At 40.9% G+C, this 21,655-nt stretch overlaps 1 protein-coding gene and 1 long non-coding RNA gene across 3 annotated transcripts in view; one reads left to right on the forward strand and one right to left on the reverse strand.

Annotated features, from left to right (window-relative positions):
• The window catches only part of SMURF2 (SMAD specific E3 ubiquitin protein ligase 2), a 58,740-nt gene that overhangs the window by 15,828 nt on the left and 21,257 nt on the right, over window positions 1-21,655 (forward strand). Inside the window, exons 1-5 of one of the 2 annotated variants that reach the window (XM_027654670.1) lie at window positions 4,682-4,834; window positions 9,887-9,925; window positions 11,528-11,636; window positions 18,350-18,483; window positions 18,644-18,709. In XM_027654670.1, coding sequence (XP_027510471.1) covers window positions 4,699-4,834; window positions 9,887-9,925; window positions 11,528-11,636; window positions 18,350-18,483; window positions 18,644-18,709 — 484 coding nt within the window. In that variant the 5' untranslated portion in view covers window positions 4,682-4,698. Of the gene's footprint in view, window positions 1-4,681; window positions 4,835-9,886; window positions 9,926-11,527; window positions 11,637-18,349; window positions 18,484-18,643; window positions 18,710-21,655 lie in introns of those variants that run through there. The other variant, XM_027654669.1, reaches the window with a different exon arrangement.
• Window positions 9,577-11,561, reverse strand: LOC113952525. Its single transcript, XR_003529575.1, has 3 exons — window positions 11,249-11,561; window positions 10,866-11,010; window positions 9,577-9,903 (listed from the first exon to the last, which is right to left on the reverse strand). It is a non-coding gene; the product is annotated as an uncharacterized LOC113952525 (long non-coding RNA).

Below are 21,655 nucleotides of genomic sequence, written 5' to 3' on the forward strand. Positions count from 1 at the left end.
ATGGAAAGCATTCCACTCAAACAAAATTTTTCCCCAAAAAAGTAAATCTGGGGATGTTGTGTTTGAATGTTTCAACTGTACTAAATGAGAAAAAGGCAGGATCCACATATTAGTGAGGAGACAGAATGTCTGAGGTTGGGGATGTTGGTGCTCCTGCAGGAGGATGTAAGAGTCCATCACTCATCTGTATTGCCCCATAGAACATGATTTCAGTACCTCAGGTGTGTAAATCGTGCTGAACTGGGAGTTTAGATTAAGGGCAGATGCTGAATTAGTGATTTTTACTAGTGATACTACCAAAATCATGATCCTCGTGAAATCTAAGTTTTATTTATTAAGGAACTATATTTTTTTAAAATTACTGAAATAATTCAAGTTACAGATTTGAAACGCCGGAATTAATTTTTTTTCCCCTAACAAAAGTTCTCCCTTTTGTTAGTGTTGACAAAACCAATATTTACAACATTCTGCTGAGGAGTGGGAATTACTCGAGGAGGGTGAATGATGCGCGTGCTTTTGGGGGCTTTTTTTTTTTTTCCTGGTTCTTTTCTTTCTGCCTCTCCCCAGAAAAGCAGTGGCTTCCCCCAGGGATCATGTCTGCAGCAGAGAGAGCTGGGAGACTTCCTGGTGTAAATCAGGCTGTGGCTGTGTCCTGCCAGGGATGGCAGCGCTCCTGGAACGCTGCTGGGATCCACAATCCCGGGCACCCAGGAGTCCCACTGAGCTGCAGGTGCCTCTTGTCTGAGCCCTTTTGGAAATCCAGGGCATTTTTGTCTGGTTGGTAATTAGATCATGGATTTCTTTTGTTGGTGTCTCTACTCCAGCTCATTCAGAGGGTGGAGAGTTTTACTGCAGTGAAACAAATCCGAGGGCTCTGCTCCTTGTTGCCATGATTTTCCCCGGCACCTTTCCAGAGGTGCACGAAACACATCAGGCAGAGCTAGAATTTGTTTCTCCCCTTAGCTTTTCCCCTCCCAACTCCTGTTCCTATCAAAAGAAACTAAGAAATAAGGGCAGATTTCCATGTTACCTTATTTTTTACCCATCAGAGGAAGGATCCTATGCTCTATTAAGTATTTTGCAAGTTGGTAATTCTGCATTGGTCGCTTCTGTTGTGGTTAAAATCTGACTGCTGGGATTGCAAACAAGTCTTTAAGGATTGAGGTAAGATTTTAAGAACGATGATTCTAAAGGTTTGAGATGAATAACCCCCTTTTCTTTCCCTGAGCTCTTCAAAACTATTTTATTCCTGTATTTCTTCGATAATTGAGTTAATGCTTGTATTGGAGTTTGCTTTACTCACACTTGAATATAATAACCACCTCTGCAGGTTTGAGATTAGTTAATCTTGGTAATGTTACTTTAAATTAAAGCTTTTTTGACGGACTATGTATTTAATACTGCAGGAGGGTAAAAAAATAGAGAATGGTACAGCAAATATAACAGCAAAGCTGGTGTTTCCCATCCTGATTTTGTTTACTGGAATTTTATACTTGCTACCAATGTGAGAAACAGAAGGGATATATTTGAAATTGGTCTGAAAATTGATCCTTGACTGCTGACTCTTGCTTTGAAAGTCTTCTAATGGCTGTTGATTTAAAGCTGTGTTGTTCCCCCCAGCCCAGTTGACCAGCACAGTCTCTGTGAGTGGTGTCTGGTGATGACTTCATGGCACAGTAGTGGTTTTTCAGATGTTGAAAAATGGGTGAGATGGGAGGGTTAGGCCCTTTTGGAGTAGGGTGGAGAAATGAAATGGAATTTCTAGTGTATGAAAGTTATGCATTAGAAACATCCTGGCTGGTCTGAGAGGCTCCATCCACGCTGAACCAGGAAATGCAAATATTCCCAACAGCTTTTGTTTTCTTTAAGTTTCCCACGTGTTACTTCTGCTCCTTTCTCACTGAGCTGTGGCTGAAACCCTAATTTACACAGAGCCCTGATGGGGATGGTTTATCCTGTATCATTCACCTGTAACATGAACATAATATAGCTAAAAAACCCGCAACCAAACCCAACTATTTCTGCACCTACTTACTCAATTTAACTGCTTCAAACATGAATCTCCAGAAAAGAGCCTTGCAGGCCTTCCTGGGAGGATTTGCTACCTTCACTGCAGAAGTGGCAGCATAATTTCTTGCCTTTACCTCTTGCCAGGCGTGTCAGACACCCTGGACACATGAATAGGGAGGGTGACGTGTGTGGCACTGAGCCCATCGCCGGGTGAACCTGGGAAATGGGAACGCACGAGCGGCTGGGAGGAGGAATTCAATGGCGTGGGGGGAGCTGGGAGTTTTGTTTTACTTTTGGCTTGGAGTGGAGTAAGGGAGGAGAAGTGGAAAAGGAAGCCTTTTGTTTACAGTAAAACAATACTGTGAAGTAGACATGGTGATGTAAAAGCAGGAGTCTAAACATGGCAAATCCAGGCAGGCTCCATCTGGCCCCGGCCACGAGTCCCCGGCACAGACTGTTGGAGTCTGGAGTCGCTGCCGTGTCGTCCTTCCTTACAGGAATTTAAAATAGCCTTGGAGACTCTGCCCCAGAATTTTATTATTGCATGAGATGAATGATTTATTGGCTTAACCGTTGCTGTTCAGTGGTGCAGTGCATCTCTGTGAACCTGAGAAATGCGTGGTGTTTTCGGTTGGAATTTTAATCTCTGTGAGTTGTATCCCATGCGAGTGATAAGGGTCTAGAATTCTAAATCTACTCAAAGCACAACCTGTTCTTATAGGCAGAATTTAATGGAGTGAATCTGTTGGAAAGAAAAAATGTGCTGTTACTGTGTTAGTTTCTGGCATATTTTGCAGTGGTTTAAATGATTTTGTGTTATTAAGGCATTTGTCACTTCTGGATATCCGTGTTGCTGTTTGAATGCAGGTTATTGTGGTTTTGTTTGTTTAGTCCCAGAGGAATAATCTTGGTTTGTTGAGACACGGATTTCTAGCTGACAGTGCTTATAAGCAGGTGCATGTGATCCTTGGAAATGGGTTTCATTTTACATGCAGTATATTAAGGATTTAGTGTCTGGCTTGTGTTGAAGTTGAACTTACAGAAATGTGTTTATGGGACAATTTAGAATTTTAACAATTATTAAAGGAAATTCTTGTTAAAAGTTCTTTTCTAGTACTATGTTTATCCTATTGCATATCTTAATAGAGTTTATTTTAAAGCTGTCTACCTTGTGTTTGGACATAAGTCTAGCAGTGATGCTTTTATATCTCACTTAGAACTAGTGTTTGAATATTTTTTTCCAACCTGACGTGCTCATATTAAATAGCACTTTAAAAATCCATTAGTGCTTTTGAATTGTTCTGACACATATTCTTAGTAGAATTAGTACCCGATTCTACATTAGGTTTAATCGGGGTGTATAATTCTGAAAGAGAATTAGAAATTTGTTTCCTCCCACTGTGAGGTCTGAATGTACCTGTGAGGTGGCTGTGCCTGTTGGAGAAGTTGCCATCCCTTCCACGTTGTCCTGACTTCCACAGCACAGGGACAGAAAGGATCATGTTGTGAGGTTCCTAATTCACATCCAGCCTCTGTACATGTGTTTTGTACTGACTCTACTTTAGAGCTCGTTGGGTTATTCCGAATTTCTGGTGCTTTGGGAGCCTGGGGAAGAGCAGCTGTCCCTAAAACAGAGCAGCCTGGCAGCAGTTGTTTGTACACTTGCAAGAGAAATGCTTTTTTGTGGTTTAACTGCTCTTTGGGAAATAGAAAACCCGAATATTTAAGGTGAAGATTGTGTCTCTGAAAGAGGATTAGAAATTAGAGATGTCTCTGAAAACCCGAGGGGTGTTAGCTGGTTGTTTTGGTGTCCTGGGGGCAAAATCAAGACAGAGGCAAGAGGGAAAGCTATCAGTCTGTATTAAAATGAAAGTATTGGGGGGTGTACTTTGTTTTTAGAGCTGAAAAACTCAGTAAAGGTATGGGGTGCACCTCTCCAGTGCAACTGTGAGTGGCCATCAGAAGGGCAGAGTGGCTGATCCTCCCTCCTCTGCAGCTGCACAGGTTTAGGGAGGGTGTGACTGCAGGGGAAGTCAGGCAGCTCTTGGAGCCAATGGCCAACTAATCCATCTCCCCAGAAGGTTAATTTTCTGTTAAGCCAGTTCAGCTTCCTGCTCTACCTTGGCATCCCTGGGATTGTGGACCTGCTTGGAGGGAGGAACAGCTGCAGCCCCGTTCCTGGGGGGTGCAATATGAAACCCATCCTGGTTGGAATAACGCTCAGCTGCTGCGTTCTGACCCGTTTCATGCTGCAAACCCTTCTTTACTCAAACCCCTGCACACCTGTAAAACACATATATGTTAGGTTTACTTGTCTTTGTGTGCCCCTTCTTGACGATAATCCATTGCAATCTTCCAAAATGCAGGAATTTCATTAAGTGAAAGTAAACTTTAGTTTATGATCGCGTCCTGTCGCTTATTCTGTTCATCTGCAGAAAAAGCACCTTTCTAAGGAAATGAAACCTTAAAAAAAAAAATGCTCAGAGAGATTAATTGTAAAATAAAACTTAACGTGAATAGTTGGGATAAACATTTTTGTTTCAAAACCTTAATTGAGGAAGTTATTACCTCAACAGCTGGATTTGCAAATCTGTGTGGTGTTATTTACAGCTCTTTGTTCGATGAACAGTTGAAGACCTCCTGTTTTATATCTTCCCATGTGGGAATTCAGGCAGGTCCAAGGAGGGAATGCAAGCAGAAAAATATAAGTTTCTCTGGAGCGTGCCAACAATGGAAGAAAGCAGTAGGAATTTGTTCGAAATGTTTCAAGTATTGAGCCATCCTGCTGGAACCTGTGCCTGTCACAAATGCTTCTCTGTGAGAAATAAGTGAATTTGCAAGGAGTTTTGCACAATGTGGGGAAAAGTCCGTTGTGTCAGCCATAGGTTCAAACACCCGAGTGGTTTCTGGGTCCCAGGGGCACCCTCCAAAGGCAGGAGGGGTGTGTGTGTGTGCCTTCATTTGCCTCCCTCCCTCTCCCTCCCCCAAGCAGGCTCATTCCAATCAGCAGTGTAATTGGAATGCAACCACAGTCTGGAGGAGGAAGGGGAATTTTTGGCAAGGAGAGGCAGAGCAGTTGGGAGCTTTATTCAGATTAAAGCATAGACGACCATTCATTATCAGTACAACACACATTAGCAACAGCCCAGCATTGTGTTTCTACAGCTGGGACCGATTTCAGTGATTGTATTGCACTGCACAGAACATGCAAACAACTGGGATCTGATCACAAACCCAGCACTAATGGCTTTCCTTAAAAGATGCTCTTTCTGTAGGGGGAGAAAGACTTGTCTTCCAAGTGAGCTGTTGTGGTAAAAACTGATAGGCAGCCTGTCCTTCTGCTGGCTCTCCCATGTGTTACATATGTTCTGGAACAAGCACTTCTTCTGGGAGAAAAACCCTGGGGGAAAGAAAAAAAACCAACAGGAATTATAACGTCAAAACTGTTGGTTGGGTTGGGAAGGCTGAGCTTGTTCTTCTGTGGTGATGACACGTGGAAAGCCAGAAGATTAGTAAACATAATCTTAGCTTTGGAGCGAGTCCTTTCCTTCCCCGAAACCTCAGGGCTGGCTGTTGACACAGTGGTGGTTCTTACGGATGGCTGACCTGGGATGGGGGGTTTCCTACTAAGTCATGTCATTTTAAATGTCTCCATTATGGGTTTCCTTCTGAGCTCGTTTCCATGGACATTTCTGATTGCTTTTTATTTTCTGACCTGTCTTCCCATTACCTTTCACCGATCGTGTCTCAAACATACACACATTTAAAAATTATTTACTTAAGATAGCTGAAGCAACGTTTTTTTTTTTTAACATAGAAATTTTAAACTCAGTATATTTCTATTGTGCTTGGCTACAGCTGTAGCCCTGAGGTGCTCCTACCTCAAGCACATTTAAACCTGGTCATTTGTCATAAATCAAGAGACATGGTGTTATTGATATCCTTACTACTCTGCAATAAACATACTTTTTAATACTGACATAAAATAGTGGTAATGTATAACATAGGATGCCTTCCACAACAACAGCTTGATGTCATTAAAAGTTTGATTTTTCTGTAAAAATGATTCCAAAGTAGAAAACAGTTGTAACAAGAGTTCTTCAAAAAGAGTAAGAAGAGTTCAGAAAATGAGAGAAATATTTATCTTTCTGTAAAATTCACCTTTTGAATATTCATTGTTCCTGTCATTTTTTATGTGGGTTTAACTGGTTATTCACACCCCCCTCTGTAATTGCATGTAAATTTTGATAGCCAACACACAGTTTGCAGGAATTTGGGGATGTGAAGTATTTTACATTTACTTGCAATAGTTAAATAACTTTTCAGTAAACCATTCTTTGTCAGTCACTGGAGTAATAAATCAGAAAAAGGAAATTGGCAAACGTGATTCACTTAATTCCTATTTTTGAGTGTTTTGTAGCAAAGCTGTCACAGAAGGAGACTGGGTAGCTTATACTATAATGCTCTTTTCAAGTTTCTGTGAGCTGACCTGAGTAGCATATGTTAGAATGAGATCATAAAGCACGATAAAAAGATATTTAATGTATGTATAGTATGTACAATTGATGTGCTGTTTGTCTTGGCACGTATGTATTGTTCCTTCATATTGGAATATTAATGTTCTCCTGTCTGTAGACTACCCAGGAAGTCTGTAATAAACACAAAACATAACTATCCACTGACTCACTGATACCCTGTAATAAATACTTTATCTACAGATGTGTGCTAGAAGCCATTAATGTCATTTGATGATGCACTTACAACACAACGCTCCCCCCCTTTTTTTCCTGAGTATATCCAGCCATTGGTTCGTGTTCTAGTTCCAGTGCAAGTTTAAACAGCTTAACTTCTTGTTTTAAAATAATTTCAATAAGAAGTGCCTTAAAACAAGCACGTACAAATAACAAATAACCCCCTCCCGTGCCCTTGTGCCTCTGGAGGACCCGTTTGTGGTAGATCTGATAATGGCGTGGGTTGGGTCCAGAACCATCAGCATTTTAACTTGGCTTTGTCCAGGGAAATAAATCTCCTTGTGGTTCTTTCTGCTTTTTGAATCTTTAGCTCAAATGGAACATAGGATGGAGGACTCAGAGATAATGAAGTCCCATGAGTTTTCTGAGAATCATTGCCTGGATAAAGAGGAGACCCAGGCAGTGACCTGGAGGGAGAGGAAAAAGCTGCAGCAGGAGATCCTGAGTTGCCGGAGCACGGGAGGGTCTGTGTGGGAGAGTGTCTGTCTGACCGCTGGGAAAAGCCTCAGCTATAGCTCTCAGTCAACCATAAAACATAAATCCATAGGAAGCCAAACTTCCTTAGTTTTTATTCTCAAGGAACTATTAATCAGTTGGTTATCAGAATATTCAGAATAGGTTGAAATACGGTGTTGAAACTGTTAGAAAAGTGGAGCATAAACTCTGGTGCTTTTCCCACCAGCGTTGTGCAAAAAGAGTCCTGAGCTAGATTAGAGCTCTGTGTGTGGAAGGAGATTGTTTCACTTAAAACTGAGCTGGGACCTGGGCTTTTTCACCTAAAATACCTGGCACAGAGGGTGTTGTTAATGGAAGGCTTCTCAGCATCTCTCCTGTTTTGTTAACCTGACAAAGCCAGAGTGGGTTGACATCTGACTTTCCTTAAATGTGGTTACTAGAGAAGGAAATCTTGAGCCAAAAATATTAGTTTGTTCACTCCTGGCTAATTGCTGGGGGAGCAGTTATTAGTCTGTGTGCTGTGCATGTGCCTGATCTTATAAAAATGGGACTTGGGTTAAACTACACTGGCAGGCTTGCTGTACTTTTGAAAAGGAGTCTTATAATTTGTTAACCTTGCAATTTGTCTCTCAAAAGATTAGTCAAACCTCTTTTGTCTTGGACATTATACAGTCCCAGGAGCACCCTGTATGGCTCACTGTGCTATGGATGAATTTTGACTTAACTATTGGATTTAAAGCCTTCACCTTCATGTGACACTTCCCATTACTTGTAATGGTTGAAATTGTGACAATAATTATATCTTTTTTAGATGTTTAAAAAAAGGGGCCATTTATATAAGCATCTATTTTATTTGAAGTTTTTCACCACTACCTGAAAGGTGGCTGGTGAGAAATAACCTCTTGCAGTTCTTGGGCAGGTGATTCTCAGGCTGAGGATATTCTTGTAATTAAATCTTCAGGCACTGGAAAAGCAGTTTGCTAGGTTTGTCTTATTATCTATTTCTTCAAATACATTTAAGTTGTTCTCAATGGTATGAACAGAGTAGGCTTTAAATTGCTGGACACATGGAATTCTTTAGTAACTGTGGATTTTTATTACGTCATCCTAAGGACTTCATTGGAATGTTCTGTGGAGTAGATGGTGGTGTGACAGTCTTTTCTACATGTGCTTGAACTCCAGGTATCAGAAATACCTAAAACATTTGGCTCTCCATTAGTTTTTTACTGCTGTTGACTGTTTGGAATTATTGGGTGGAAATCCTTTAAATGGAGCCCTGCTGCTGAATGGAGAGAAATTCTATTTATTACTTTTATCGTCTTTAAAACAACCCAACAGCTGACAGCCTGGAACCAGGCAATTTTTTTCCTGGTCTAATTGTTAGCAACCCCTTGAATCGAAGTTCCTGGGAACCTGTGTGTGCCTTTCCTGTGGAATATGTCAAAGTGAGAGGATTGTTCTGTGACTGCCTGCAGCCACTGATAGCTGTCACCTTCTGTTTTGACTGGAGGATCCAAACTCCGTAGACCTGAGCTGGATTTTGCAGTGCTGAATTCCCGTGGAAAAAAGTTCCATTAAAATCTACATCTTTATGGACGTAAAAAGGGGGAAAACATGAATTCCATTGATTCAGACTGTTCAGGGGGGTGATTCTGTGCCCTGACCGTGGAGATCCCCACGGGAATGTTCGTGGACCTTTGCCTGCTTTCAATCCGATACTGCAAAAGAAATTAGGGAATCAGGAGCCCTTCAGGATCGATGGGGGGATACTCTGGGGGGGAAAGCAGGGCCAATTCCATTTGGTTTTAGGTGATGTCTTTGGGATGGGATTATTGGATGCACTTTTCTGTCTTTGCATTTCCTGGCAGTAATAAATATTGGCGACCTCATAGGAAAAACATCCCAGGGAATTGAACAGCGAGGAGCCTCCTGCAGTATCACTTCCAACCAAATATCTCTTCCCTCTCCCCTGTTTTTAATTTTTTTTTTGTACTGGCTGTGGGAATTTGTGCTTTTACTCAATCCCCAAGAATCCTTTTGTGTTATCAGTAAATATTTTAATGTTTCACAGGGGAATCTAATATTTCCTGCTTATTAAACCTGTGATAATAGATAAGCCTTGAGTATTGCAGTTTGTGAGGAGAAGCCTTCATTGTGTGCCTTGGCATCTTCATATGAAAGTTGTCCCTTTGACCTTTTATTTATTTATTTGTTTATTTAAATTTATTCTCATAGGAGATTGTTTTCCCCTTGGTATTTTTGGTTGACAAGTGCAAATGTTCCTCCCCTTTTAAAGCCAAACAAACCAAAAAAAAAAACAAAAACCTGAAACAATTATCAGCTTCTACAAATAAAAGATATCTTTGGAACCATCAAAACTCTGGCCTTAGAAGTTAGTCTGCTCCACCCAGATGTTTTTCAGGTAAAAACCTTTTATTTATTACCATGCAGGATAACAGAAAAGCCTTGGCTGCCTAATGCTCTCCTTTTTATGATCAGGGAAGCTTTTGCTGGACTGTAGAACAATATAAATGATGAAGGAGCACAGTTTTCATTTATATTCATTTTATTTTGAGCAGGATTTTCTGGGATGCTGGACAGGTGAAGTAACAACTTCTTTTCAATTTGGCAGCCAGTAACTTAATTTTGTATTTCTGTTTCTCTTGCAGTACTGTGTGCAAAAAATCTGGTGAAAAAGGATTTTTTCCGTAAGTAGCTGTTAAAGTTTTATGCATTTATTTATAGATGGGATAAATATTATGCAGGTGCTGTAGCCCAATGTTTGCACATGATCATTGTATTAAGATAATTTTGCAATAAGGGAGGCGAGGGCTTTGATGTTTTTACACTGTTTTATTTCAGGGCTTCTAATTTTTTCTGAAGTGACACTCACCAGATTCATAATAATAATTAAAACACTGACACACTCTCTCTGGTTTTATGGGAGTGGGAAACAAATGTACCCACTCAGGCAAATGACATGTTTTTCAATTAGTGTCATATATTTATTAAAATGTTTTTCATGTAAGAACTTTTTGTCAGGCAAACAGATGTGCTTCTTAATTATTAATAATCACCTCATAATACCAAGCTACTCTGAAATTATATTTTAATTAATTTTAATAATGTTTTGAAAGAAGTGCTAAGAAGTAGATGAAGGAGGCAGAAAGGAATGTTATTTTCTGTGTCTGCACACACAGATCACCTGGGAGCAGGAGGAATTCCAAATATCAGACCTGAACTTGGGAAACAACTCGGAGAGGGGATGATACAGTGATCTGTGATACTTGTATTTGATCTGGGTTTCTATATTGACTGTATTGGGTGTTTGACAGTTTAATGGTGCCTGAAAATAAACCCAAACCAACTCAAGATTTGAGCTCTGTGATGCTCTTGAGTGCTGAAACACAGATCCCAAGGTCCTGTTCCTCCCCTTCCCCACGTGCCTTGTCTTTATCCCACGTGCTTTCCCTGGCGCTTGTCCTGCCCAGCTCCACCTGAGTCACCTGAGGAAGTGGAACTGGGACTAAATTGCTCTACAGCAAATGAGATTATTGTTTCCCCACCTCAGTTCCCCCACTGAGTCACTGAGCACTGGGCTGAGGGCAGGAATTAGGATGAGGGGGAAAAGGGACAGGATGGCCTGACCTGGGGGCAGCAGTGGTGGGACCATCCTTGGGGTCAGTGAATCCCTGGGTAGAATCCATCAGTTGGTTGTGCTGATTCTGGGCTGCTCCTGCTGCTTTTCCATGCCCAGCTGGGCAGTCCAGCACCATCTTAGCACTGATTTTTGCTGCTCACCTGGACTTGTGTTCAGTGTTTCTGAGGTGCAGAGCTGGCAGACAATGAAGCAGAAAGCTTAGAGGGAAGCCAAGTGCACCTCAAAAGCAACAATAACCTGTTACAGGCAATTTTCTGTAATACCAATATCAGCCAAAACCATAGTTGTGATTAATCTTAAACATAGGAAGGATGTAAATCTGTTTTCTCTGCCTTTGGCTGACTTCTTTGTATACTTAGAGTTTACTCACCCCTGAATTAGGAAGATTTAAGATGTTCAGATTTTTTTTCCCCAATGTGTTTGACTCAGACAATTTTTTATTGGTCCATATCAATGAAATAATCTACTAATTTACCATTCCCTGTACCTAATATGTCATGTTGTTCCCATTCATTAAATATGGTGCTCATTTATGAATAAAAGACAACTTGAAATAAGAGATTAAAAAGTGAATTGTGCAATGATGCAGGTCTTCAAAGCATCCTGAGCCATTTGCCAGGTTTTTTTCTTTTTCTTTTCCTCCCCTCAGGACTTCCTGATCCCTTTGCCAAGGTTGTGGTGGATGGATCTGGCCAATGCCATTCTACAGATACTGTGAAGAATACACTTGATCCCAAATGGAATCAGCATTATGACCTGTAGGTGGTAACAGTGATAACCAAAGGTTTGAAGTGAAAATCCTCTAAAGTCCCCAGACACTGTCAGATGTTCATAGAACTGTCCTGTGTCCCTGGGAAGGATCCCAGAGTTTATTAGTTGGAGTGAAAAATATATGTATCAAAATTCCACTTTCTCATTTCGAAATCTGAACCCCACATTTGTTTTCCTAGTGGTGATTTCTGCAGCATGCTTCAGGTGTACCACAGCATTATTTCATTGTAATATTTTCATGTTAACACTTCTGTAAAATGAAGCAAATAATTGACAATATTTCCCTCTTCTCTTGGTGCTGTTTTTGTCTGTTGTGGTGCTACAGTGTCTTTTTCTCTGTGTATCAGTTTCCTCTTCTGTCATTTTCTGTCCCAAATGTTCTTCTCACCAGGAATTGTTGTTACCATCACTTGAGCACCTTTGGGTGCTTCTGAGCAATATAATCAGTATGGCATGTACATGTCATGGTTTTCCTCTGTCTTTCTAAAGCATAGAATATTCTGTATAATACAAGTTATTAAAGCTTTTATTTTTATGTAGGTCTCTTTGTGGATGCTTTATTTTCCCTGTCTTTTAGTCTTTTATTCTTTATCTTTTTTCTTGGGGTGGAAGATGAGGAAGAGAAGTGAACTGGTTTAATTCATTATATTCTTCTGTTCTGATCTCTGACTTTATTCCCCTGGCTCCATTCCCTACCCTGTATTATTAGAAACTGTTTGAGCATATTTATGTGAGCTTTGGCCTTCACCAGACTTTCAGCAGATCAGTTATTTGTGCACAGAGAATTTCTTGTCCCTCCTTTTCCAAGTGAAGAAAAGCAGCTCGATAGTCTCTCAGCAGAATGTGGAAGACCTGGTTTAAAGTCATGACTTGATCTACTCTTTATCTGAATATCCAAGACTAAATATGTGAAGTCATTGTTCATAATGTGCAGGATACAGAACATTTTCATTACTTCTTAACAAAATATTGTGGCAGTTTAGTGAAATAATAGAATTATAGTTTTATTATCCAAACTCAGTCCAGGTTTAGGTTCTGCATGTGAGACTGTAATTCATATTCATTAGAAAAATGGATATAAAACAAATTTTTAAGTTCATGTATAAGGAATGGATCTTTATATTTAAAAAATTCTAAGTTATTTTGATTTTTTTAATGTTGTTAAACTATCAAAATGTTAATTGGTATAGAATAGAGATTTCAGACCTCTACCCTTCCATGTCCTCTCCAAAGGTTAGTCCAGAGCTAAGGAAAAAGCCCTGAAATGGGAGCAGAGGCTTTGATTGGTTTTTAGTTAGGTGGGTCCATTAATGAGCATTAATGCCCAGATTTACAGGGATAAAAGGTGGGAAGTGCTGCCAACAGTGGCTGAGTGTAAATCCCTCTGTAACCTTTGTCCAGCTGGGAAGGGATACTCCTGCCCAAGGAATGATGGGCATGGTTTGGAGTTAATCTGCTCCAAACTCTGTGTTGGGAATGTCAGTGATTCCCTGTGTCTTCCCAAGGATCTGCCAGTCCTGTCTGGGTGTTTGGAGTTCTGGGACAATGGATTTGACTGGGATGGGTTGTAAGGGGTGCTCAGTGCTCCATGGGCGAGTGATTTGATTCCCTCCTGGAGAAACTAAGGAGTAGAGGACATGGGAAATGAGGGAGGATGTTGATGTGCAACCAGAGGAATGGAAAAAAATGGTAAAATCTTTAGAAAAAAATTCCTTTCTGGTTATGATTTTTAAGGAAGGATGAACAGAAGGTGTTTTTAGGTTGTTTTATGGAACAAGCCGTGGTTGTATCTAGATCCTGTATTGTCTCAGCATTGAAGTGAGACTGTGATTGCATTATAAAAAGCAGAGATAGCAATGGGGTTTCTGGCAGAATGTTCTCCTCAGGCAGATTTGGGACATCTCTTGCTGGATTGTCTGAAGGAATTTAGACCTGCATGAAATATTTTTTGTGGGTGATGGGGTTTTTTTCTTGTTTGGGGAAGAACATCCCTTAAAAATTAGATTTTGTTTAATCAGTGTATTATTTCCAGTATAAATTACTTGTCATGTAGGGGAAAACTACTTTGCTTGATTCTGGCTGTTGAATTCCCTGGTGACAGAAGTATATCCAACATTTCTAATCCAAAGTAAAAGTTATGTCAGGCCTTGTAATTTGAAAATAATGCTTTCCCTCTCCAAATTTTCTTCATAATCATTTAACCCTTTCTATAGTCTTGCCTGTTATTCCAATTAAAACAGCAGTAAAAGTTGAGATCTCTTTGGTACACCTCACTACCTGGTTTTTTTCTTAAGGTAACTTTTAGTGTGATATACCCAGTGTAAGGTCTCAGCTTCCCATCTGCACCACATCCTAAGATAATTAACCTTTATTTTGGGGTGGGGGGGGAAAGGAATAGTAACCATCCTACTGCAAAGCACCTCATGACAAACCTCAGGGACTACAGGACTTAAGTCTTTTTTCTTATTCTTTGAAAATAACAGGGATTTTAAATGTCTTAATGTTTTCCCTCACAACGCAGCATTGAATGGGAAACCAGTCTCTGCCACTGTGCTGAGCTGATTGAAGTGTCCCCAGCCTGGAATTTTTAGCAGGTTAACATGCTGCTAATTAACAGTCTCATGTGTCATGTGGTGGCAGATGCAAATGGCACAGTCAGGTGGAGCTGCTGGGATACATTTATGCAATAATGTCTGAGTTAAGTTGCTAATTCCCGTGGAATTTTGTGACTTGCTGACCTGATTCAGCAGAATAGGTGTTCTGTTGTATGAGAAAATTTTTTTAAACACTTCTGCAGTGTTGTAAAGAGAAAAAAAGGGTTGGCTTTTGCCCTATGTGGTTCTTAATTCAGATCTTGGTGTGAAAGGAAGTGGTTGGATTAGTTGCTTGGATTCTCCAGCCTCGATGGGTGTGTGTGTGGAGGGGGGGAATCTGGGAGGCTTTCCAGAAAGAAATTGCCAAATAGTTGCTGTCTGGATGTAGTTTAATGTCAGGAAAATACCATGCTTACCCTGGATGTATTCCCCTTCCTTATTTTCAGTCTTGTTTGTGTTTTCTCAAGTGTGTTCAGGCCTTTCCTCAAAGCTTTGGAATAACCAGGTTTAACACATTTACAGACTTACTTGCATTCAGAGCTAAACTACCTAAACCAGCAGGTCAGAAACTGAAAAAAATCTCCTTTTTCTCTCCCTTCCCCTTCTGTTCAGTGATAGCCTGATCTCTCCTACAGCCTTCCCAGCTCACCTCTGCCCTTAAGGCCCAGCAAATCACATCATGTATTTATCTCTAAAAGATGTCTGTGCCGTGATCTCCACCAAACCAAGTCCTGGTCCCATCTTTACTCTGTGCCCTTCAAACCCTCACTTCATGGACTTGTTGCTCTCCTTTGTGATACCTGTCAGGTGTAACCTCACCCAACTTCCACTGCTAACTCCTCCTCTTCCCCAGATCTCCTCACTGCAGGTTCTGGTGCTCTTTGGTGCCTTCACACCCTCAGGCTGTTGTGCTGCCCTGGCAGAATTGCCTTTTTTCCCCAATTTTCCAACACTGCTTTGCCTCTATTGCCAATGATCCTGGATTTTTCTCAGGGAGAGAGGGTAACAGCTCTCCTTAGTGTTGGGTTGGACAGCCCCAGCCTGGATTAGACTCCCAAAGAGCCATCAAACAGCTCCATGTGCAGCAGCTTTGCCTTCTGCTCCTGCCTAAGCCCCAGCTTCTCTCGTGACCATCCCAGAGCTCCAACACCCTCCAGCTGCTGCCAGATGAGGGTCAAGAAAAAGAGAAGAGGAAAAATTAGGATGGATTAGAAATAGGGAATTTCTGGCTTCCAGCTCTGAGTTCATACCTCTTGATGGTGCATTTTTCTCTCTTTCTGGAGTGTGTCTGGCCTGTGATCACAAAGAAGTTTGTTTTTTTTCAGGAATATGTTTTTTCCACTTTCTTCATTCCACATTTCTCCAGCGAGCTGAGCTCTTCAGGGAAAGTGGATACAATGCCATGGGGATGAAAAGCCACTTGGTCCCAAACCTTCCTGAGTGGTGTATTGGCTCAGAAGGAAACACCACCTTGAAAAAGAGAATCTTGTTTAGGAAAAATAACAATTGCCCCGTGTTTTAAATTTTATTAAAACATTTTAGAGGTTTCCAGTATGTACTTGATTTTTTTTTTTTTTTAGAAGTGGAAGTGCTAAGAGTAGGGAAATTGAAATTTCTGAATATGCAGTTCTTATCCAGAGCCCTAATTTTACAGATTCAGAAAGTATGGAAGTTAAGAAAATGTCTATGGAAATTGAATTTCTGTGTTTCCACTTCATTAATACTAATGCTGTTATCTCTGTTGAAGCACTCAAGCTGTGAAATAGAAATTGCTGATAGGACAGAGGAAAAAAAAAGAAAAAGAAGCTCCAAAAACTTTAATTTTGAGGAGGAAGAGAGAGTCATCCAACAAAGTGGGGGGGTGTGGTTTTTGTTTCTGGTTTGGTTTGTTGCACTTTTATTTTTTGGAACATTCTTTTTTAATCAAAAATAAAATTCCTAGCTGAGGCTTTTATGTTGGAACTTTATTGCCAGATGATGTAAAACAAATGTAACTTATCCACCAAATGAATTGGAAGTGTCAGCTTGTCCTACTGTCACTCTCTAAATGCAACCATGGGTTTTCATGCCTGAAATTATGCAGAAATGTAGATTATTTTGCTATAAAGCCAACTAGAAGTTACTTAACGATTTCTTTTCTTCCTTTATATATCTGTAAAAAAAGACATTTTTATTTGGAAAAGACAGCTTGTGTTGCTTATTTCCTTTAAATATGTGAACTAGCCAAATTTTAGGATGCAACAATCACAGTAGGTTATAGTAGGATACGGAGTCCTCACCTATTTGGTGTGGATGGCAATTCCCTGCATCCCAACCATGGGAACCTCACCCTGAAACAGGAATTCTTGGAAACTGTGTTGTGTATTCAGCTGTTCTACGTATTATTCAAACTGCTCTGTTATGAAATTGTGTTTAACCATCTACCTTTGACTTTCTTAAAGCAACAAGGAAAACTGGAAAATTCAAGACAGGTCATGATAAGTCTCTGTTTTTAAGTGCACCTGATTTGTTCTCATAAGAATTTATTTTAAGTACATAAAACATTGTAGACTGCAACTGTGCACGTGAATCCCCATCCTCATCTCGTTTCTTTATGCAAAATTGGCATTGTCAAGGTTGTGAGGCCAAAAATCTGACCTATATTGTACAATCAGTTTACCATTCAAAAAACTTGGTGTTTTTTTTTTTAATATGAAGCTCGTGTTTTGTTTGGGTGCTGGGGTTTTTTTTTTTGTTGTTGTTGTTTAAATGTGCAGTGGTTTTTTGAAACCTTCAGGCTTTTCTGTCTCCTTGGCTCGGTCGGTCTCTGCAGGTGGGGGAAAAAGAAGTTGTCAAAGTTCTGCTTTTTGGAAAAGGAAAAATGGGAGAAGTGTTAACCTGATCACAGCTGGAATTTTAAGCCATGACAGTTAGTTCAATTATTTGGTTTGCCAACCTTGACAGTATCATTTCTGTCTTTCTGAAAACATTAAGATGCTTTCAAGCCAGTAAAGCCACAGTCAATGGGGAGATGTATTTAGACATGGGTTGAGTGAGTTTGATCACTTTTCATCTAAAAACAAACAAAAAAAAAAGCACTTGGAACTAAACTAAGGCCAGAATTTGTGGTCTGGGAAGGGAGAACTACAAGCAGTTCTTGGGATCTAAGCCACAGTTACATATTCATTTCCCTCAGCTTGAAACAACTGTAATAATTCAGTATTGGCAATTGCTGATTTATCTGGAGTGTTTTGAAATTGTCCTCTGGAAGTTTTGAAAACAAAAACTAGCTCACAAACGTAATTGCCTCTGAAGAACAAAGCTTCAAACAAAAAAAAAGCACAAATAAAACAGCCTGCAGTGTCCAGGTTTTCCCAGGCCAGTGGGATGCAGATCCAGGTTTTGCCGTGGGAATGCTGTGAGGAGTCAGTCCCATGTGAGCAGAGGCAAGGGGGAAATGTGGCACATCTCAGCTAAAACCGTTTGGCATGGTCCTAACATGTGGTGTATGTCACAAGCATACATTACTCACAGTAAATCAGCCCCCCAGAGCTGTGGGAGCTGCAGATGTGGCCCCAGGTTTGCCCTGTGTTTTTCCTGGTGCTCAGAAGGGCTCTGACAGAGGGTGGTGCTTCCCTGGGGGTTGGAAGAGCAGCCCCTGAAGTGCTGCAGGAAGATGCTGAGCTGCTGTCCCGGTGTTTGGGCTGCTGTCCCTGCTCCCACTGCTCCCAGACCCTGCTGCCACCAGCATTCCATCCCCTGGGGTCGGGCTGAGCAGGGGCATGAGGCTGAGCATGTTTGTAGCTGCTTGGAGAGCTGTGTCAGGGCCAGCCCTCAGCCTGCTGTGTTGCTGTTTTAGCCAGATTTTACAGACTTTGGGTCACCTGAATGCCTCCTCTCAGAGTCAGGCTTTCAGACCAGTCTGTATTCCAGCGAGCTCCTTCATAACATGCTTCCATCCAAGTATGAAGTGTACATCTTACCTGCAGATGACTTGCTCTCTCTTGCCCTGTGTGACATTTTTAATGGAGTGGTTGATAATTCCCCCCCCGCCAAAGGTGATTTCTGGAGCCTTGTCAAGTATTCAGTGAGTGCCATTCACAGGGCTGTTTTTCCACATTTTTCAGGTATATTGGAAAGTCGGATTCAATAACAATCAGTGTGTGGAATCACAAGAAAATCCATAAAAAGCAGGGAGCTGGTTTTCTGGGCTGTGTGAGGCTTCTTTCAAACGCCATCAACCGCCTTAAAGACACTGGTTGTAAGTAAGCTGAAGGCTTGTTTCTTCTCTTTCAGACCAGACTTGCATGTGCAGACTTTTGAAGAGTGACAGTTTTTGCTGGATTTTGTGTTCCAGCTGGTTTGGTAGGTTGTGATGGTGTCTTATTGTATGATTTACACTTTGTGTTCTCCTTTTGTAGACCAGAGGTTGGATCTGTGCAAGCTTGGGCCAAATGACAATGATACTGTTAGAGGACAGATAGTAGGTAAGTAAAGGTTTTTATCTTTTAATTCTCTTGGAGCTTAATAGTAATTGTAGAAATAACCCTTCCTAGATGTCACTTCTCTGTATTGAATTCTTCATTGTCTGCTGCCAGAGCCATTTGGACTTCAGGTTGAAAGTATGTATGAAGAGAATTTAAAAAAAAAACAAACCACAAACAAAATCCAAACCAAAATGCTCAAACCACACACACAAAAAAAACCCAAAACAAAAATATTTTAATAAGTGTTGGGGCAAATAAGACTATAGATGATAAAAAAATTATTTAAAGTTTTTAATTTCACTGTAAAGAATGGTGATATTTGAGCCTGAACTCCCTGTGGAAAACTGACTGCAAAATCCTTGGCCACTGAGAGCTTCAGCAAATCTGTGCTTCTTGGAAAAGGGTGAAGCATCTTGCTGTGACAGGAGGGAATTGCTGTCTGGGGTGACTTGGTCAATTCATTTTGTGTTTTCACGGCTTATTAACAAGTCTGCCACCAGCCTCAGTAGCTGGGCTTTGTCAACTGGAAAACAGGTATCCATAAAAAACTTCAGAAACATTCTGGTGCATTCTCAGTTTTGTGAAGGCAGTGTTTCTAACAGGCCACTTAAGTCAAAAGTTGGTCAGGATAAGGAAGGTCTTTATTTTCATAAAGCAAGGTGTTAATGAGAATGTTCAGACATGGGGCAAAGGAAAGTGAATTTTCGTGCTTAGTTTTTATGTTCAATTCATAATTCAAATTATATCCAAGCAGCGCTTTCATCAGCCAGGTAAAAACACTGAAACATCAGCCAGCAAATAGGGGCTTCAGCATGTTTGTTTGCTTTCTTCAGAGTGCTCTGTTGAATAATACCTCTGACTTTCCCTCTTTATGTTGCTTTATCCATCTGTCTCATCTGATCTGCCAGGGCTTGCACAGCACTAAGATAAGAGTGTGATGGCACAGGAGAGTGAAATGGTGGTAGAAATGTGGAGTTGTCAGTGCATTGCTGACACTTCAGGCTGTTCTTGAGTGTTAAATTTTCCATGTGAGCTTGCACAGAAGAGTAAAGGATGAACCAGCCTCTTTTGTAGGGTGTGTTATGTTGTGGGTTTGGTTTGCTTTTTGGGTTTGCTCCAGTGTTCTGGTCCCCTGAGCAGCCAGGGTGGGTGGGTGAGGTTTTGGTTGTGGGGTTGCTTTTGAGAGGGGACTGAGCCCAGCTGACAGGAGAGCTGGTCCAGGGTGTGCTGGGAGCAGGGAGCTCCTCTGCCCACACCACAGAGCAGGGACTGTGCTCCCATGCTGCCCTCCAGAGTATGGAACACACATCCTGGTCATCATCGCTTGGGAATGCTGGCATTCATTAAAGGAAAGAAAAAAACCAAACCAAAAACCCCACCCCAAAGCAGAAAGGTCTCAAGGCTACTGGGATGCCAGATGGGAAGCCTGGGGCAAATCCATTGCAGTGTGCAATGGCCAAGAGACTTCAGAGAGAACTGGGGAGAGGCAACTAGTCAGCAGTGTGGGCATGGGCTGGACTGATGGGTTGGCTTAACCTGCTGTGCCCACACAAAGTGGTGTGTCCAGAGCAGCACTGGCTCTGTGGGGATCCTTGAGCAGCAGGAGCTGCTGGATCAGGCACTGAGCCCAGGAAAAAGCACCTTGTCAGGTAACAGCAGAGACCCAGAGCAAATTTGTGTGTTCTGCTTCCTGCTGTTCTCGTCAGAAAGGTCAGCTTTGCTCAGTCATGGCTCTGGTTTAATTTAATGCATCCTTGGTAAGATTCCAGGGACTCCTGTCTTGTTTTATTTAAGTTGTCATTATTAATCTTCTTATATTTTAATCTTTCTTCATGAATGCAATTTTGTTGAATGGGTGAATTGAGCCTGAGTAAAACTAGATAATTCCACTGCAGTTGTTAGATGGTGGACAAATCTAGGTTAAAAATAAGTAAGAAGATAGAATAAGTTGTAAATAATACTCTCAGTTCTTCAAAGGATAAAATGTCTTAAATTAAGAGACTGTGCAAGATTTGAAACCGATACTAAAATGTATTTGATACATTCAGCAGATGATAACCTTGCAAATCAAGCACTTGCCTACGTGCAGCCATGTGAACCTGGAATTTGTGGGGTTCTTGCAGAATAAATACATCATCTAAAATTTTGATTTGGTTGAAATTAAATTGTCTTTCTCTCCGTTTTGTAACATTAGTATACATGGAAGACTAAGAGTTAATTTGGATTAGGAATGCAGCAGGTACTGCAGGGCTCCCTGGGTTGATCTGTTGAATTCTAAGCTTCAAAACATGTTGTTGTTGAAAATTTAGAGACTCAGGCAAAAGCTGCCAGTTCTGCTCCAACTTTTGAAACTTTTGTGATCTTGACCAAAGTTTGGTTGCATCCAGGTTAAGGCCTGTAAGGTCATTTCACTGCATTTAAAATAGGATTTGAAGACAGTTGTCCAGAGGTGCATTAGTGCCACCTCAAGAAATGTGGGCCACAGCACGTATTGAGCTTTGTAAGCAATTGTTTTATTGTTAAAGGCATAACAAAACATCAAAAAAGCACCCCAACCCTGCAGGAACACGAGTGTCATAAATTATCAGATTGGACACTTGCAAATTGTGATATTGGGAACAAAAGCAGCCTGAAAAAAAAAATAAATCTTTGTTTTCATAATTGCAGTACAAAAGCTTCAGGCACAAATATCCATTACAATGAATCATGTAAAAAAAATAAAAATTAAATTAAAACCCCAGTGAAGGAGTTTTGCTGAGGGCAGTGAGGGCTTTTCAGGGTGCTTTGTGTGGGTTGCATTTGACTTCTTACTGCTGGTGTTGGAAATAATAAACCAGACATGCAGTGCTTCTAGCAGTTACATTTTGCCTAGTTTTTGTGTTTGCGTGGATGTGGCACACAAAATACATAAGGAGGAGTCAAAACCAGAGAGAATTCCTTATTTTA

This window comes from Corapipo altera, unplaced genomic scaffold, assembly GCF_003945725.1.
Source record: "Corapipo altera isolate COAL_440 unplaced genomic scaffold, ASM394572v1 343, whole genome shotgun sequence".
Classification (NCBI taxonomy): Eukaryota; Metazoa; Chordata; class Aves; order Passeriformes; family Pipridae; genus Corapipo; species Corapipo altera.